Consider the following 19794-nt stretch of genomic DNA (forward strand, 5'->3'; position numbering starts at 1 on the left):
CAGGGATTGCCAGACACCTTCTGTGGGTGCTTAGGTCTGGATCTAGTGTTTAACTTCAAGCATTCAAGTTTTAAATATTTATCCTTTGCTTTTCCTCATCTGTAAAATACATACCCCACAAAGGTTCAGGAGACTTAATTCATTACTGTTTGGAAAAATGTTTTCAATTCCCTAGATAAAATATGTCACAGAAGTGCAAAGTATTATTAACAGTAATTGATTGTCATTGTGGGAAAAAGTGACCTGCCCTTACAAAAGATTAATGGATTCTTCAGGTTACTGGTGTGATGGTAATTAACAATGCAAACAGAGCTGATGAGGCCTTACTTTCACATTTGATTCTTACATGTTCATAGCTTTGCTCTTCCCAGACTCCAAGGGGGAAGGGGAAGGAGTTTCTGTGAAGGTTTGGGTATGCAGGGATACCAAAGGTCTGTTCATTTGTGCTTTGGTGCCTCAGTGGCACATCAGTTACCCTGCCAAAGTGTTCCCCACCAACAGCTGTCCTGAAGGGAGGGATTTAGGGCTGGAGGGGACAACGTGTAGCTACGGTCCCCGTGCTCTCCACCCCATTGTCCATCTCCCAAGAACCTACAGCTGTCTGTTGTTTCCCCAGATTGCAGAGACCTATGCTTTCCTCCCGAGAGAGGCTGTGACCAGGTTCCTCATGAGTTGCACTGAGTGCCAGAAGAGGATGCATTTCAACTCCAACGGCCTGGAGCCCAAAGGTAAGGGCGAGTGGCTTCTGCCAGCAGAGCTGACTCTGCATTTTGCACCAGCACAGTGCCACCAACAGCTGCCAGACACTGTCCTGTCCGTGAGATACATCGTAACCTAAGGCTTTTCCTAACCTGGGATATGTTACATCTTATAGCCAAGCTGAAGGAATTGCTTAAACCTGCTTCTTTCAGCTTAGGGAGCAGAAGCAGCCTGGCTTTCTTTCTGAGCTTCCCCAGCGCTGCCCAAAACATACCACAGATATGGCTGCAATCAACCCATGATCATGTGAGGGTGGAAACCTCAATGATTATAAAAATAACCTAAAGTTTTTCCCTGGAACCGATAATTTTGTATTGAAAGACACAGAATATGTCTGAATAGCTGAAGCTTCTGATAAAGAAGCAATTTACACTTAATTAATAGATAAGCACGGGATCCTGGGTTAGATAATGGCAAGTGTTTTGGAAATCACAGTTACATTGTGCCCCTGTACACACACAATTAGTGTGGCCACTGAGGTGGTTGACTCGTTATGGTTCTTTTGTGGACAGATCCAATCTGCAGCTTCTTAGGTGCAAGAGAGAGCAGGAGTGGGAAGGAGATGGGACCAGGGTCTCTTGCAGAGTAGCTGGTTAAATGTTTGTGTGGTTGTTTTCTGAGTTACAAACTTGTTTTCATGATCAAGAGCAAAGCAAGTTCAAAGTGATGTTGATTTCAGCCATTAAAATTGCTACTCAAAAAAAACCTAAGCAAACTGCAGGGAGTTGGTCACTTTCAAAAGCGGCAAGGCAAAGTGGCTCATTTGGCAGCTCTTATCAGGAAGGGAAGCAGAATTTAAGGAACAAAAGGGCCAACAATTGAGAATTTCTTGTATTAACTATTGATTGCCAACTGTTTACTGCTAGGAGCAGAGCTATGGACTTCCCAGAGGTTTTGTGTAAGTGGATTATGTGCCATCTATCCAAAGGTAGTGACTGAAATGCTTTGTACTCATTATATTTTTAAAAAACTCTCAAAACCTCTCCCAAATAGCTCCATGTGAATTCTGTTAGTTGAAGCTCCATTACCACAGTACTTCCCACTCTGCCAGCTAAGGGCCTGATCCCTCTTTTCAATTACATCCAGAAAATTTTGGCCTTGCTGGGAGCAAACCTGACCTTCACACAGATTGCACTGCATTCCTCATGGGTGAGGTTCCTTCACAGAGTCACAGACTGGTTGGGTTTGGAAGGAACCTTAAAGTCCATCTCATTCCACCCCCTTGCCCACCGCAGGGACACTTTCCATTAGATCAGGTTGCTCAAAACCCTGTCCAACCTGGTTTTCCTTCAGGGGCTTTCACCCACCCCGCATCCTGCATCTCCTGTGCTTCTCCCAGCAGCACACACCCATCCCAGTTCAGAGGCAGCTCAGGGAACCCCTGGTTCTGGATATCCCCCACAGTGTGTTCTGGATATCCCCCCCAGTGTGGTCCTAGCTGTGGGAACCATGATCAAGGCTGACATCCATCTGTCCTGAACAAATTTATAAATGAATGTCAGTTAGTGGTTATTTTCATAAAGCTTCGGCCCTTAGCAGTTCTCTTAAAAATAAATCAATCAGGAGTACAAAGGATCCCACAGGTAAAAAGTCTTACTCACCATGAATGAAAGGACAGAAGTGCTTCTCTGTCTGAATAGCACCTAAATAGTGACTAAGTACATGTGAAAATGCATTGAGTAGATTAGATAAGGTTACTTTTACTGGGGAAGGGTGTCTGATTTCACTAACACGTATTCAGGAATTTATCAGGAGCAAATCATCTAAAAAAACTCAGTGGGGTCATAGAAGAATTACTAAGATGTATGCACGTGCATACACACATAGAGGAACATACAGGTAAAGTTTAACTCAGTAAGATGACAAAATTTGAGTAATTCCCATCTCTTTCTATTTCTCTTGTCTGTGAAAGAAATCTGAACACATTTAATTTGTGATCACAAAAATCCCTAATTAAACATATCTGCCATCAAACCCTGCAGGGCACCCACATCATTCATAAAAAGCAAATTGTCTTGCTTGTGGGAAAGTTTGAACGTCACTGGACTTCACTGGGATCTCTTTACAGTGTTATTAAATTAGGAGTAATTCTGGTGTAGTGATAAAAATGTGGAGCTAGGATCAAAACCATTTCTCCTTGTTCCATCTGTGTGTCCAACATGTGGGGCATGTGATAGAGATAACTGCAAAATGAGCTAAAGGATTCCAGGAGCTTCCTCTTGTGACATAGGATGTGAAGATTGTTCCCGTGGAGCCCCCCAGGCCTTTTAAAACAAAGGTTTTCTTTCTTTCCCAGATAACTTGGGAAAAAGAAAAAAAAAAAAAGGGTTTGATTTCTTGGGCTCAAGCCCTTCTGTGGTGCAGTTGCACAAATTCACATTAAATTTGTGGCCTCTAATGGGATTTTTCCAAATTTACATCAGAATGGTTTCAGGCAGAATCTAAGCACTGAAAGATCACTTACCTCCCCATCTGAAGTTGCTGAGCTGCTCCTGTTCAGCTTCATTCATCTCTGCAGCACTGAGCAGTGGAGTGGGGAATGGCAGGAGAGCAACTTATCATCCTCAAAGATCCCAAACACTCACCTCACCGTGCCTGTGCCTCAGCAGAGAGCAACTTGTCATCCTCAGAGATCCCAAACACTCACCTCACCGTGCCTGTGCCTCAGCAGAGAGCAGCTCTATCTGTGATACTCTGAGCAAATGCTTTCCCAAACTCTTAGGAACTCAGCCAGCTGGGGAAGGTGGCAGGTTTAGTTCCTGTAAAAAGCTCCCCTTGCACTGGGATTTTAGCATCTTTTCATCACAGCACAATAAAGGTTTCTTTTGGGTGTTATAGAGACATGTAAGTGCTCCTAATCTGTAGGTCAAACTGTGACAGAGGCTGCTGATATGCAGCCATGAGAAAAGATGGAGGAATCAGTTTACAAGGTTCCTAAAAGCTTTGGACCTTCATATTTGGGCAAGTTGATGGCTTGAGTGGCACTGGCCACCCTTCCCTTCACCCACAGGCAGGAATGCTCCATCTGCCCAGGAATGGACCAGATGAACCTGAGAAAAAAGCATTGTATTTCCAGGGACCCAGTCAATGTCTTGATAGAGAAGATTTGCAAAGACCTTTGTGATGTTTAAGTCAATTACAGGCAGTTTTGGGGTCAGGTAATTTCCTAATCAGGCATGATAGATGTGGTGTTTCCAGAGGTGTGGAGCATCTTCAGCTCTGCTGAGTTCCAACAGGAATTTTTTACACTCAGCATTTCTGAGAAGCAGGCCCATTAGGATTGGGTTGATGGCTTTTCTGAGGTGCTGTAAAACATTTTGTGATGGCTCTTTTTCAAAGGGCTCTGTCATACATGCCTGTGAAACCAGTGACCCCAGAAAATGCAAGCCAGCCAGGGAGATTCAGAAGCAGGAATGGAAACCTCCCAGCATAAGTTCACCTTCAGCTCCTGAGAATCCTTCTTGCTGCTTAAGCTCCCTGTCCAGGGGGTACCACACATCCCTTCAGCATGTGCTGGAAGGCTGGATTAATTCTCCAGACTTGCATCTGCCTGAGCTGAGGGCAAAGAGATCTTGCTTGTAGCCATCAGCCATCCCTGTGGACAATGGCAGCTTTCCTCCTGGACAAACCCACTGTGTGAGCCTGAAAATTCAGAGTTGGAACAGATCATTCCAGCAGCCTACATGTTCTGTGTCCTGCAGGATCTGTAGTGGTGGTGGCAGAGCAGAAAGATCTTTGAGAATTCAGAGAAATCACTGAGAATTTGCTTTGGGGACTCAGCCTGGGCAGACAGAGTGATTTGCAGGAGCATCCAAACCTGGAGCCATCTCTAGAGCTCAATGTGATGCAGCCAGAGGAATCAACAGGAACAATTTAAATTAAAGATCTCTAAAATTAAGTTTGTGCTTTAATGAGGATGTTAAAAATAATCTTCATCACCAGATAGAGATACTTAATACATTGCCTTAATGTTAACTCCTACCTGAGGGAATCCCAGCAAAATTGGCAAGATTTTGCAATGCTGAAGCAAGCTGCAAATAGATCCTTGTTCATCACCCCCTGCATAAATCCCATGTGCTTGGAAGCACTTCTGAGGCTTCAGCAAGACTCAATTTCTTCCTCAGGTTTGAGAGACACTGAAAAATTACACACTATGTGTAGTTTTTTTCACAGGTGACAGCAATGCTTTTTAATCTTATTTATTTTTTTTTCCCAAGACAACATCTGTTCTGTAATTATGTTCTTGGTGGGGTCACGTTCTTAGAGGAACCTTCTCTCAGCGGGTGGCTCTTGCCTGGGATTTGAAGTTCTCCTGAATACCCCTGAGTTACAAGAACATACCTGCAGGTCCCTCATCTAAATAAAGCTTTTCCTCTGTTCTTCAGAGAGCGAGCCACCTTCCTCCTTGGTTTCTGGGATCATTGACTACAACATGCCCCTCACCTCCACCTACCTGAAGCAGATGAAGCTGCGGGTGATGAATTCCCAGGAGCAGGTGAGCGATCTGCCCGTGCCGAGGGGCTGAATGGGGAATGGGGAGGGGCACTTGGATTCCAGGAGGATGTTTTTGGGAATGCCTGGTTTGTCTGAGCTTGTGAGGCTCTGACCAAGCGCAGCACATTGGGAGGCAGTGTATCCTGCATCTCCTGGAAGCTGAACTGCTTCAGAGTTGTGCCAGTGGAGAGAGGCAGAGATGGGGTTGATTAAGTTATTGCTTGTAACAGTCTGCTTGTTCTTTAGACATACCGTTCTTCTAAGAAATTGTTTTAAAAATAAATATGGCAAGTAGTAATTTGTTTATCTCCCACTGATGTCTGGGAGCTTTAGCAGATGGGGTCTGAAGCCCAGACCTGGCTTTGGTTGCTCTGGGGCTCTCCTAAACTGCTCAGCAACTTGAGGGCTTGAGCTGCAGCCGCTCTGCTCCCACATCAAAGTGGGACACGGTTCTCTTGTTTGGTGACAGTGTTAAGCCACTGGATTTTGCTTTGGGGATGTATGGGGCACCCTGCCACAGGATTATACCCAGGCTGTGCAATTTTCTGAAGTTCTGCAGCTGCAGAATTAGCTATGGGAACCTCTGTGCACCATGGAAACAGTCTATAAAAAGAAAAGTATGTTTTACTTGCTCCCCACAATCTGCACTGGAAGCCAGTGCTGGATTTTCTTTCCAGCACTCTGAAACCTGAACCTGATTTCACACATTGCTGCCAGTGGCAAGATGTGACAGCATTTGCATGGTGCTGTGGTGGAAAACATTGCTGGGAGCCTGAGCACCCGATGGGGGCTTTCATCCAGCAGCTTCCTAAAGGGATGTGGGTTAGAGCATCACTGCCAGGGTGTGAAGTGCCAAGTGTGGGTTTGCTGCAGGGATACCGAGCTGCTCTATCACTTCTGTTGTGAAACCTTCTTGCTGGAGGACAAAATGGCATCTGGTGGGAAGCACTTCTGTGTCTTGGAGCTTTTCCTTCGCACTTGTTTGACACTTGAGTGAGTTTCAGGATTTGTTTTAGGTTGTGAAAGGTGAAAGGCTGATGTGCCAGGTTTTGTGCTTATGATGGGTCAGGCAGTAGAGCTGTGGACAATTTGGGGGGCAGCTGGGCTGGGCTGAACTGGACTGGGCTGAACTGGGCTGTGCACATGGAGTGGGTGGATGTGCCTCTTTGTGCCATCTGATTGCTACTTTGGGATCACTTCTGGATAAATAGGCCAGCATGTTCCAATCACCTTTGGGCTGTGCACTGTTTGCTGGGTCTTGGTGTGGCAGATCCTGCAGTCCTGTTCTTCACCAAGGCCAGGGACTCAGGGCCATGAATGCTGGCTGTGCTTTCCAGCATTTAGGATGGTTGCTTCAAGTTAAGTTTACTACATACAGAGGACTGAATGGTTTGACTTGTAGCCATTTATGCATTTTCAACCAGTTCCTCTTGGCTCTGACAGTGCTTAAGGGAAGTGTGCTACAAAGCTTCATTAAACTCCTGTACCCAGTTTATACAGGCAGCAAACTGACCTTGCAGTTTGATCTTGCTCCCAGGATAGCAAACCACTCAGAAGCTGGGAGGCTTCAGTAGTGGATCTTGAGTTTTTGAGCTGCCTGCTTAAGGATGCTTGTTTTGAAAACTTTGGTTGGTAATTTAGAGTTCATACCCTGAATTTTGGTGCAGCAGTTTGCACTGGAACTGTCACTGGATCGATATAATGTGCTGCTAACATGAATACTCCTGAAGCTTGCAGAGATTGGAATAGAAGCGTGTGTCATGCAGGAACAAAAAGGGACCAGCTGAGGCAACCAGCAGTTGTTGGTTTAGATCATAAATCAAATGGTTTGATGTTATTCCCTGCCTCTAAAGTTTTCCTTCTCCTGTGCTCCTGTCGTTACACTGCAGCGCAGCTTTCGAAGCTTTTCAAGCTGTAGCAGCCGAGGGAAAAACCTGTTTGGAAGAAGTAAAAATTGCTGTTCACTGTGTTACTGAAACTGATTCCTGAGAGCTAAGTAAAAAAGGATCATTCCTATTGCTCAGACTTCTGAAGTGTTGAAATTTTCCATCATGACAAAAGTCTGGAGAGGATTCAGATGGTTGGGGAAAATCCAGCAGCATTTGAGTGCAGTCCCTTCTGACATGGGACATTCCCTGGCTTCCCCTGGGGAATCAATGCAATTATTTAGGTTGAAAAGATCTTCAGGATCATTGAATCCAACCATTCCGCCAGCACTGCCAAGCCCACCATTAAACCATGTCCCCAAGTTCCACATTGACATGGCTTAAATCCCTCCAGGGATGGTGGGCAGCCTGTTCCAGGGCTGGACAACCCCTTTGGTGAAGAAATTTTTCCTGATTCAACCTAAACTTCCCCTGGTGTGACTTGAATGAAATCAAGTGCCACACTCCTGAGACAGCTGTGGCTGGACCTGGAGCTGCTAATGCTGAGACTAGCTGAAGATAATATGTGTAATAATGCAAATAACAGGGGTCAGTTCCCTCCACAAGAATTCCCCTGCCAATTTTATTCTATTTATTCATACATTGCACTGGAAAGAAAACAGTGCCATCCTTTTTTTCCTGGAGGAACCTGGCAGTCTGTGTGGAGCATGGTCCATGGAACAGAGGCTGTGTGACACAGGGTTAGGGTTGCACAGTTCAGGTGTTGCAGCTTTTGGAGTTCCAGGTGTTTGCCAACTGAAAAGAGCCCTCTAAAGACAGTAGAAATAATTCTGACTTTTATGCAAATGCAAAACAGGCAGAAAATACAACCTGCTTTTAAAATTTGTCCTATGCAGATATCCCCTGCAAGGGTTTTATCTACCAGCACATCCAGGCTGCTCTGGCTGAGTGCTGCCACTTTGCTGCCTCCCTCTCACTAACATTTGATGGTGTTAATAGAAACAAATTAAGTAATGGACTCGTGTTTCCCTTGGCTTTGGCCAAAAGCAATTATTTGTATGCAGCAACACCAGGAGAAACTCACTTCACTTAGGGTAACAATGAGTGAAATTATGCCAAAGTGGCCTTTTAACTTCATTATTCAGGGGAAAAAAAAAAATAGTGCTGTAAGTGTAATCTATTAGTGCTGCTAAGCACGTCACTATTAGGGCATCAGTGTCTCCAGAAAGAAACACAGCCAGAACCTTAAGGAAAGCATTTTATCCCTGCTTAGGGACAAGAAACTGTCAGAAGAGAAGCTCTTTATGTGGTTGCTCACAAAAGGAAGAATTCCCACAGAATATATTTGTATATACTTTTTGGAGTCAGAATATCTGTTCTGGGATAGTGGAAAACAGCAGAGACCCTTGTTGCTTATACTGGGTTCAGTAGGACATTCAGGTTCTTCTGGGGTGGGAACCTTCCTTTGTCCCCATTTTTTTACCAGTTCTCACATGTGTGAAAAACCAGGCCTCTTACCCTTTCCAGGGTGCTGAACTAACCCCATTTCATGGTATCTACCAAGGCATTAAAACATCTCTGAACTCCTGACCGTTCCAATCTAGCAGCAAAAAGGAATGAATAGAAGATATTTGATATTTATCTGTAAAGATCCTTCCACCTCATTTTCAAATGCTAAATATTAGCATTTTTAAATGATTGGTTATTCTACTGCAGTCATTTTTCAGACAATCTTTTCTGTGTTACTCAACCTCAGCCTTGGATTTATTTTTTATGCTGCTGTTGGGCAGGGTTTCCACTGGTGACAGAAGGAATAGAAAGATTTTAAGAGGACAAATCTCAGCACTGAAATGCCAGGCTCTCTCTCTCTGCTCCAGAGTTGTTGCTGCTACCTTGGCAGGAACAGTCCAGGGCCAAGTAACCAGGTTTAAATGATACAGAAACGTTTTCAAAGATTGCTTCAGTGGCTGCTGGCAGAAGGTCACGCAATCAGTGAATGGCAGGAGCTGCTCTTGGATGGGAAATAAGAAGAGTGTTTTCCTTGTTGCTATGGCTTTGCTGCACTGACTTATAAGTGTTTGAGAGGGACAGAGCCTTGTCCTGCACCATCACACATCCCATCCATCCAGTAATTTCCCTGTAAGCCTGGAGTGTGTGACAGTGCATGGATGTGAGGTGGTTTTCACAGCACCATTTCAAGCAATGTTTTAGCTCAGACAACTGGATAATCCTGGAAGGGGGTGCAGGGGCTTAAATCCCACCCATGTGCATGGAATTGGTCTTGTCTGGTGCTGGTGAGGATCAAGCCTCTGCAGGATTTGAGAGCTCACAGAGCCTCATGACCAGAGGCTGGTTGGCAATGTGAATTCCTCCTCCTTTTTCCCTGCCCATTACTGTGCTTGCTCACTTCAGTGTCTCAGAGGCTCTGAGAGCAGCAAAGATGCATCTTCCCTTGGCAGCTCACTCCCTTCCTTCTGCTTTGGAGCCATCTCCAGCCAGTCCTGGGGGTGCAGAAGGCAGGGAGGGGAGGCACATACAGGAAGGCACACTGCGTTTTTATTTTCAGCCTGGAAGTTCAGTAGTGAGAATTGCAGACATCTCATTCCACATAGTCCAGAGACCAGGAGCAAATTTGGTAGAGATGGCAGCTGCTGGACAAGCCCTGGGACCTGGATTTAGCTGAGTGTTTCATGAAGGCATCCTGAAGAAAAGCTGTGTGTGTTCACAGAGGTGAGGAAGGCAGAAGCAGGCAGTACTTGACAGGAAGTGGGATGATGCGTTTGCATCACATGAGGATGATAAGGTACTTCCCAATCCATTAGAGAGGGTGTTAAACATCTCTGGGGGAATAAATACCTCTAGATCAACTTGACTTGAGCTCTAGATAGTTCTCATTCAAGAAGTTTTGTCATGGTTTGGGATATTTGTTTCCTGCTGCTAATTTATAAGTCATTTTTGAGCACTAGAGAAGTTCCTTAAACACACCCTTAGGCACAGAAGGGAGCACTGGCCGCAGGCACAGAGAGACACCGAGTTAAGAACAGATTTCCTCGCTGCTCGGCTGCGCAGCCCTCTAGTGGGGACAGAGCTTCTGCCGCCGGGAGCCGCCTTTGCCTGGGAAACTTCGGATCTGCTCTTAACCACAGAGTTAGTCCGGGCAAAGCCAGGTCCAGCTGTCACACCAGTGTTCTTTACTGGCAAAAATGCTTTAGCAAAACTTTCATCCTTGGCCTGAAGGCTCATGAGATGCAGTAGATCAGATGACCGATGCATTTAGCCTGGTTTCACCCTGGTGTGAATGGGCGGCTTTCAGTGAAGGGCAACCCGTTTTTTTTTTACTGGGAATTAACTCTGGCATTCCCAGCTAGTAAAAACTCGGCAGCTTTTATTTCCCACTGTGTGGAGGTGTCAGTACTTTTCCCAGTGCTCCAGGTGAGCTCTGTGTTTGTTCAGAGTGACGTGTGCTGTGAGCAAACAGTGTGAGACCGACGTGGGCTGGCTGGGGTCGGTCCTGCCACCGCAGCTCTTGTCTTCCAGTGAGGAGTGATGCCAAGGCTCTGACTCTTGGTTGTTTTGGGGCTAATAACGGTGTTTTCTATAATAAAGGAGGTGGCATTGCCTGTTTCTAGTGGTGCTGGGGACAATTCACCCTCCTGAGGTACTCGGGTGTATTTTCTTGCTCCGTGTGACAGCTCCAGTCCGTTCTCATGGACCAGTCCCTTCCCCACTGTCTCTTCACTTCCCTGTGGTGTTGTGCAGCTCAGCTAAGGTCCTGGAGAAGTGGCTGGGGGATGTTTAGAAGTTTCTCTGGCTTTTGGTGGGGCTGTGGTTGTCATGCAGATCCAGCCATGGGAAATTGGGACTGATCACTCTCCACCAAACACACCTTTCCTGGTGCCTGTTACCTGTTACCTGTAGAAGCCTGCTACAGCCAAGCTGCAGGAACTTGTGTCTGGGAACACAGAATAAGCAGGGCCAGAAGCCACTCTACCTCTCTTTAATTCCTCATTTCTTCCCAGTACATTCCCTGTTCGGTAAGGAGAGCTGCTGCCCATTCCCTTGTGTGTTAACCGGCATCAAAGGCAGCTGTTCCCAGTAGAACTGGCAACAAGGTTTTGGTTCAGGACCTGTAAAGTGGGGCTGGGAAATATTTCCAGGGGGAAAAGTAAAGATGTCAGCCTCAGAGTGAGGAAAACACAATTGCAACATCCATGGAGTAGTCTCATGGATCCAGTTGGATCTGTCCTGTTCCTGTGGAAAGCTGTGCATGGTGGGCTGCTCTGCATCATCTCAAAGCTCAGGTGCTCACGTGCTGTATGCTGACTTTGATCAAGTCACACAAATGGCCGTTTCTTAATTGCCTTCTCCCTTTAAAAAGGGGATAATACCTTAGAGAGACTTCTGAGGTCTTGCTCACTAATAAAGCTCTTCAAGAGCTTGGATGGCAACTACTTTGAGAGTGCAAACTGTTATTAATGATTTCCGTTATTATGGAACATGAAGCTGTGTGGTTCAGCTTTTTAACCTTGAATTGTGTGCTTGCTTTTGTTTCTGCTGCTGTTCAACCTGCACGGGCAGGTTTGCACCCTGTCTGCTTGCACACACCTCTCAGACCCACACCAGGAGTTGTGTGTGCTCAGAAGGAGCTGAGGAGTCAGTTTTACTCACAAGGATGGATTCTGAATTTTGTGGAATGCTTGAGAATGGCCAAAAATGGGTTTAGTGGGGGTTCTGTGTGTGGTTACTCGATTCTGATTTGGGGAAGCAAGAGATAAGCTGTGAGGGCTGTCCTCACTGTATGGAGCAGTGCAGGCATTGCTGCTAGAGCTGTGGATTTGGACAGTGGAAAGGAATGTTAGGGGATATTTGACTGTCAGGGACCTGTCCCATCAAACACCCATTCCCTGTACTCCAGAATAAGAAAATTCTATCCACAGAAACAACTCCTTTCCTGCTCCTGTATTTGGCAGTGACTGGTGTGCCCTGTGAAGTACGGAGCTGTATTTCCTTTCCTTCTCTTGGTCTTGGCTCCTGGGAGGAGAAAACCCCTTTTATTCATGCCCATGCCAGATGTTAACCACTGCTGCTTCTAAGGAAGGAGTGATCAGGATGAAATGGGAATACAGCGCTTAGCCCACAAGGAACCTGCTGTATAATGAAGTGTCCCAAATTTTTACCCTCCATTTTTACCCTGACTCTGCTCTGGATGGCAGATAAGGCACAGTGTGGATAAAAGCTGTGTCTGCCCTTCATGCCATGCCCTCCCTCAGTCCCTCCTGCCCGTTTCCCTCCTGGCCTTGCCCCCGAGAGAATCTCATTTCACTGCTTATTCCTCAGCAGGATTTGATGGTCACGGAGGACCCAGTGCAGGAGGTCCCGTTTGTTATTTAACCTACTTTTCAGAGGCACAAGAACATCAAGTGACTCGCACAAGGTCGTCCATGAGTCAGTGACTCCTCTGGCGTGATGGCCAGAGCCTGCAGTCCCTGCTCCCACCACTAGATCCCTGTGCCCACAATCCATAGCACCACAACCATTCAATTAAGCTCCTGCAGCGCCTTAAATGTCGTGTATTCCTGGGTTTGACAGCAGTCCTGGCATTCTTGTGGAGCCTTGCCTTAGGAAATGAAAACAGATGAGGTCAGGTCATTGTTAGCGATGCCCTTGGAAGCATCACTGCCTGGTGCTCGGGCAGGCTCTGTGGTGTGGTGCTGTCACAGCTGGGACATGGCTCTGGCCATGGGGGAATCCAGCAGGACCCAGGGAGCCCCAGGCTCTCTGCATGGGCAGATCTGTGTCCATGTGAGGGGGCTGGCAGGTACCAGAGGTAATGAACACATTGTAAAGAGAGAGGGAAGGAAGTGACTTATAAATAATATATTTGATGTATATTATATATATGATATAGTAACAGCAGCACTGGTTTGTTACGGTGTGCGTTTTTTTTAATGTGTAATCTCATAAGGCACTTACCCCTGTTCCTGACAAGTCGATAAATTATTATTACCAATTCTATATCTAATTGCCAGTTATTTCCCCCCAGACAATTTGAATCCGAAAAGTACCCACTGGAAAGGCGCTTGGAGGGCTGTTTCCCAGAGCCTCCCTGGCTGTTTCTGCAGGCAGCCCCTCTTCCGCTGGTGAGCCCCACTTCTGCCAGCCTCGTGACCCCGTGTGCTGGCACAAACAATTGCATTTCTGTCGGGCTCATGACCCCACTTGTAACAGCGGTGACCCCCCTTGGGGTCAGGACCCCTCTCCTGCACAGGGAACAGCTCCTGCCCAGCAGCTCCTGCTGAATGGCTCTTCCTCCCTCACTCCCTGTGTGGACCCGGCTGCTCCACACTAAGTTTGCCGATGTGAAATTTAGGTTAATCCATTTCCAAAGTGGATTAAGCTAACCCACACAAAGGCACTTAGTATAAAATAAGAGTGTCCACATGGTGAGGCAGCACGGAATAGTGACTGCGCTTCAAACTCGCATCCTGGCCAGCTTGTGTCCTCTGCAAGCTCACCAAATGGAGGGACAGGCACTCTGGTCCCAGGGGATGTGCTCTCTCAAATGGCTTTAAGCTGGTCTAGCTTGAAGCCAAAGGAAGTGCAAGGAGTAAACAAAGCCCAGCAACGGGAAGGGGTTAAAGCCCGCTCCGCTGAGGTCCTCGGCAAGGCTCCTGTTCACCTTAAATGGTCAGGATTTTATTTTAGCTTCAGGGAGGAGCAGCAGCCATGGAGCTGGAAGGGAGTGTAGAGAAGTCCCTGTGGCTGGGGGCTCACAGCCTGCTGGCCTCCCAGCCATCCGCCTCCTGCAGAAGGCCCCCAGGGCTCCCGTGCTTGCATTTCAGCCTCTGGCTCCTGACCAGCCTGGAGGAGATGGAAATGTAGTAGTGAGTGATGCCCATTTTCACCTCTGGCCTCAGATCCTCCTAAGCCACCCTCTTCCCTTGCCTCTTCCCTGGCAGTGAGGTGGTTAACGCTGGAACAGATAACATCACAATTAGACATCCCCACTAACCCAAACCTGGCAGTTCCCATCCTGGCTCTGGCACCATTTCTAGTACCAGCCTATTGCAGGCTCGACACTGAACTGCTACACTTGGTTTATTTCATAAACCATTTCCTTTGTAGCCATTAAACAGTGAAACATGAGGTGGGCTGGGGAGGGGGATGCTGCAGAGCTGTTGCCCATCACTGTGGTGGGGATCACCATCCCATTATGGTGATCTCAAACTAAGACAGAGCTCATTGACCCACTGCCCTCGAAGCCCAGCCTGGGAGCGGCTTCCCAGCCTGGGGGATACCGGGACCCCCAGCCCTGCCCTGCCAGAGCTGGGGCGCAGCATCCCCATCCTGCCGAGGATCTGGCAGCCGGTGCCCTGCCCAGAGCTGTGCTGGGCAAGCCGCTGGCTTCCCAACAGCCCTGCTCCAGCCTTCGGAGGCTGCGGCGGTGGCTGATGGTGCTGCCGGCAGCGCGGGGTCCTTCTGCTCCCGCGGAGCGAGGGAGAATCCTCGGGAACAAAAGGATTCGGCACCGCGGCACCCACCGCGCGGGGAAGGGGCTGCGGGACCCACCGCGCCCGGGGCTGGCTGCAGGGGCCCCGCACTCACACCCGCGCACGGCCGGACCCAGGAACGGAGCTCCCGGGGCCGCACCGAGCCGGGCGGGCACAGGGTCCCCGGGCCGGGCCGTGACGGGCGGCAGCCCCCGGTGCTGTGCCGAGCGGAGGGTCCCCGGATCGGCTGCAGCCCCCCGGGCCGTGCGGAGCGGAGGATGCCCGGGCGGGTAGCGGCCCTTGCGGCCGATCCGAACCGATCCGTGCCGTGCCCCGGCCGCGCGTTCTCGCGCTCTCCAGCAGGCGCCCGGCCCTGGACATTGTCTCCTCCCGGGGAAGGGCCCTCCCGGCCCTCCACAATGTGCTCTTCCAGGCGCGGCTCCGCGCCCCCCGCCGCGCCCGGCCCGGTGCGCCCGCCCCCCGCGGCCCCGCTCCCCTTCCCCCGCCGCCCCCGCCCCCTCCGCCCGCGGCCGGGCCCCGCTCGCCCCCCTCCGCCTCCCCGGCCCCCCCCCGGGAGCCGGGAGTGACGCGCTCCGCAGCGCCGGCCCCTCTCCCCGGGCAGCAGCTGGCTGTCAGCCTCTCCGGAGCGCCGCCAGCCCGGGCCCCCTCCCTCCGTCCCTCCGTCCCTCCGCCCCGCGCTCCCCGCCGCGCCGCCGGGCTGGCGCAGGCCGGCAGGCCCCGGGCTCCGCTCCAGGTAGGCGCCCGCCCGCGGGGGGCTCCGCTCCCGGCCCCGGGGCGGCGGGCGGGGGGAGATGCGCGGGGGCTCCACGCGGCCGCGGCGCTGCGGGGCCGGGGAGGAGGGGGGGGCCACCGGCGGGCGGGGCGGGGCGGGGCGGGGGGGGGCGGTGGCCGCGGGGCCCGGCCCCAACTCCGGGGGGAGCGGCCGCCCCGCGGCCCCGGGAAGTTGCGGGTCGCCCGCCCGGCTGCCCGGCGGCGGGGGGGGGGAGGGCGGCGCGTCCTTCCCCGCGCCCGGCGCGGCTCCCCCGCGCCCGGAAGAGCACAAAAGCGCCGAAGAAAGTGGGAGGAGGCGGCGGCGGGAGCGCTCCGTCCCCGGCCATCCCCGGGCACCGGCCCCGGCCATCCCCCGGGCACCGGCCCCGCGCCGCCATCACCAGCAGCCCCGACCCCGAGAGGGGATTGTGCTGGAAATAGCCGCCTCCCTGGAGGTAAAGCCCTACTTACGTGTCAATCCTCGCTGCACGCTGAGCCCCGCACACGCGCGGGCAGGGCTCCATCGCGGGTGTATCTATTTACCTGCGGGAGGGGGTAGGACGGGCACTCTCGCCCGGCGCCTCGCACCTCGCTGCCGCGGGGACACATGCGTGGGAACCGCGTCCCACCGGGGTCCCGTGGCCGTCGGGGAGGGTGGGGACAGGGGGACCCCCGGCCGCTCAGCCCACAGCGCTGCTCCTCTTGGCCACCGCCTCCAAAACCGGGTCCGTCCCCCCCCCTCCCCGACACTCGCTTCCCGGTGCTGGGGGAAGAGCAAAGTGCCCTTTCACACCGCGCGGTATCAGTCACCGTCCCCACCTCGCATGGAAAAGCAAACGCCTGTAAGCAAGTTCAGGTGCGGGGGAGGCAGGTGCGGGGCTCCGGGGTGGTGGCGGTGGGAGTCGTGCAGCCCGGTGCCCCCTGCCCCGCGTTCAGCACCTCCCCGCTGAACAGCAGGAACGGGGCAGCGGCTCCGGGAAGGGGGCTGCGGGGCCGCCCCCCGCCCCGGCAGCTCCCCGCGCCTCGGGGCTGTGGGAATGCTCGGGGGGTTCCCACAGGAGCTCTTAGAGAAGGGGGAGGGGGCGAAGGGGATGAGCTTCCCTTCCTCTTCCATTTGCCGTTTGCCGTTAAAATCAACTGTTTTGCCCATTTTCGGGAACTAGGAAATTACTCGGGTTTTGCCGGGTCCCGTAGAAATCGGCGGCAATCGCGGTAAATAAGGACGTAAGTGACCTGACAAAGAGCGCCGGGGATGTTCTCTTTGGTGTGGGAATTGTACACACGAGTAGGCAGCGCAGTCACAGCTCACCGCCGCCACAGCCCGCGTACACCCGTGTGCTGCGGGGCTGCTCGGCTCTTTGAGGCGATGTCCACCACAGTGTTTGCGGCTGCAGTACCAATCTTTGACCCGGAGTGTTTTATCTTCCATTAGTAAGCCTTTCTCTGCGCGGAACTGGTTAAGTTAGGGTCAAATCTGGTTCAATACCTTCTTGGCATGCTCAGAGGGCTGGGTTTAAACAGTGGCTGAGACGGAGATGAGGCTGCCTTCCTGAGAGCTGAGAGCTCGTCCGTGCGCGCCGCTGCCGGGGGTCAGGGCACGGGGAGCTCTGTCCTGGCCAGGTTTGGCAGGTCCGGGGGTGCCCGTGCCGGGCAGGTCGTGCACGGCCCCGGCGTGGCCGTGGAGCAGCTCCGGGGGCTGGCAGTCACGCGTTGCCTTTTGTTGATTCTAAAAACACGGCTGGTTGTGGTGGGAAGCTGAGCGCGGCTGTGTGCTGGGGAGGTTGCACGGCACACAGCCTCGGTTCCTGCTCCGCGGAAGGAAATCCCATCGGGATAGTAGGCTGTGGCGTGAAAGGACATGCTTTAAAATAAAAGGACTTAAAGAGAGAAAATAAACCGTCCTGAGACTCGGAGCTTGGCATATTAAACGTGAGGCACAGCATGTAAATGACTGGAGAGAGATTGGAAGGCAGTCCCCGAGAAACTGAGCCTGGCTGTAAAATAAGCAGGTTACCGATAGTCTTGCATATATTTACGAGGTTATAAGAGTAGCTTCCCCCCCTGCCCTGCTCCAGCCCGTGCTGTGGGAGGTTGCTCTCCAAGAGGAAGAGCTTTGGTGGAGAAACACTGTCTAGCAATTACAGCCTTGCAGTCCGGGGGGGCTTGATTGGGTTTCTGGATTTGCCAGCGACTCGTTGTGTTCTTGGACCAGCCGGGGTGGCTGTCGGTACCCGGGATTTCCAGTTTTAAAATACGAGGAGGAGTTTTCTAACTCGCAGCAAAGTTGGGAAGCTCAGCGGACACTTGCGGGCACAGTGCTTGAAGATCGTGAATGGAAAGTGGGACAGAAATGTGGAGTGTGAGCCCTGCGCATGTGAGTGTCTGCTTCTGCTGGGTAGAAAATATTGGCTGTGAATGTCTGTAGAGCAGCTGTGAATGTTGGACTGTAGATAAGGAGAGAAGCAAGGATTTTGTTTTCCAAACCCTGAGTGGTGCCGGGAGCCCTGCTCCAATGTTTGGGTGTGCCCTGTGAGTGCAGCAGCAGGATCTGACTTCCCCTTGCAGAGAGGAGCTCTGCTGCCTGACCCTTGATCGCTCAGTCCCTTGAACATTGGAAACAAAGCGATGGGACTTTACTGCGGGGTGAGGAGATCTCTCCGGAGAGCTGGGAAAGGCAGGAAGGAGGAGGGCGGCAGCAGCAGTGCTGGGGTTCAGGGTTTGGCTCTGGGCTGGGTGCTTGGGGCGCCACTGGCACTTCCATCTCTGCCACGAGTGGTGTGGAACTGGGGAAAAGGCAGCAGGTCCTGAGACAGGCACTGGTAATGGATTGCATTCTGTTTTCTAATGAAAGTTTCATTTGAAGTTTGTTTACAGGAAAGAAGAAATTAGCAGAGGGAATTCTCCTGAGAACCCAGAGAGGAAAAAGAATGAGCTGCCTGACTTGCAAGCCAAAAGAGGGTGGAAGGGTAGATTACATTTACCGTATTGCTCCGAGTCGTGGCTGTTGCTGCTGTTGAGAAACGCTTCCTTGTTTGGCTGGATGGGGAGTCCCCTGCAAGGCTCAGCCTTCAGCCAGGTTACTGGCATCCAGGGAGATTCAGAGCTCCCACCCAGCCAGAAATTTTGATCTTGCCCTGGTGTCCTGTGCTTTGAGGCTGGATTTGTGCTGTGCTGTGCTGCTGTCCCTGCTCCTGGCTGTGGCTGGGCAGACGGTGCTGCTGGGGCCTCCTGTCCCTGGGATTGTCCCTGGTATGAGGAGGCAGTGCCAGCAGTTCATGGGCAGCGCTTGGAGGTCACGGTGTTCAGCCTTTGGTCTCTGAGGGGTGTGCTGAGGCAGGAGTTTGCTGGTGGCCTCTGGTGTCCCTACAAGCAGTGAGGAATGCAACCAAGGGCAAGTGCAGGATGCCAGAGCGGGAGTGATGGGGACGGCCAGAGCCACTCTTGAGGCTGGGGCTTTTCTCTTTCTTTACTAAAGAGGCACAAAGGTGTGAGGAGTTCCTGGAGCACTGTGGTGTGGGCAGAGCAGGGTGGTTGCCCAGACTCAGCAGGCTGTGGATGCTCTCTCCACAGTTCCCATTGCCAGGAAGGGTTCTCCTGCTGCCACCTGCATGTTTGGCTTTGCATTCTGTTGGGGTGGGCTGTGCAGTGGGAGCTCTGAGATGCTGGGAAGTTCATCCTCTTGGCATTTTGGCCAAGGATATTAGTGCTGGAAAGCAGAAAGCTCTGGCTGGAAAGCAGGGGGTGACTTTCTGCTGGTGGCTGAATCCTGGACTGGTGGACGTGTGACAGCCTTATTTAACTTGAGTCATTTATAGCTTATCAGTTTCTGGTTTGATAGCCCAAGCATTTCTAATAATAGGCAAATGTTATTGCACCTCAAGAGAATTGTACACATTTATAAAGCACTTTCTATTGCATGTGCATGTGAGGCATCCTTTGTGTCACTGCTTCTCCTTCATGTGTGAGTGCATGGAGAAGGTGATGCCTCCTGGGTTGTGGTTTGGGTGCTGAGGCTCAATGTCCTCTGCACCTGAGCCTGAACAACCTAAAACATCGTGGGTCACTCCCTGGGCTCCTCCTCCTCCTCACCGGACAGGTGAGGGACTGTGGGCAGCAAGGACCTTGGCATTTGCATTTGTCTCTTAAGCCTGACAGTAATCTTGAGTAAGCCTTGTGAAGAAGGCCAGATATTAGGGTGGCTGCTTCCCTGCAAATGCTTACAATAAAGACACTATTTATAGTTTGCAACAGGGGGACCTTTGCAGTTCTGTTCCTGTACGTACAAGATGGAGTTTCTGGAGAGGCAGGATTGCTTTGTGGCTGGTGTGGCAGTGGAGCTGTGCTCAGCCAGGGACTATGTGGCTGTCCCTCCCTTCTGCTCTCCTGCTCAGCTC

General features: G+C 51.2%; 1 protein-coding gene across 1 annotated transcript in view; it reads left to right on the forward strand.

Moving 5' to 3' along the window:
- The window catches only part of NOL4L (nucleolar protein 4 like), a 58541-nt gene that overhangs the window by 20800 nt on the left and 17947 nt on the right, over positions 1-19794 (forward strand). The window contains exons 3-4 of the mRNA XM_058814767.1: positions 617-728; positions 5145-5254. Of these exons, the coding sequence (XP_058670750.1) occupies positions 617-728; positions 5145-5254 (222 nt within the window). The remainder of the gene's footprint in view (positions 1-616; positions 729-5144; positions 5255-19794) is intronic.

Source organism: Ammospiza caudacuta, chromosome 15 (assembly GCF_027887145.1).
Source record: "Ammospiza caudacuta isolate bAmmCau1 chromosome 15, bAmmCau1.pri, whole genome shotgun sequence".
NCBI lineage: Eukaryota > Metazoa > Chordata > Aves > Passeriformes > Passerellidae > Ammospiza > Ammospiza caudacuta.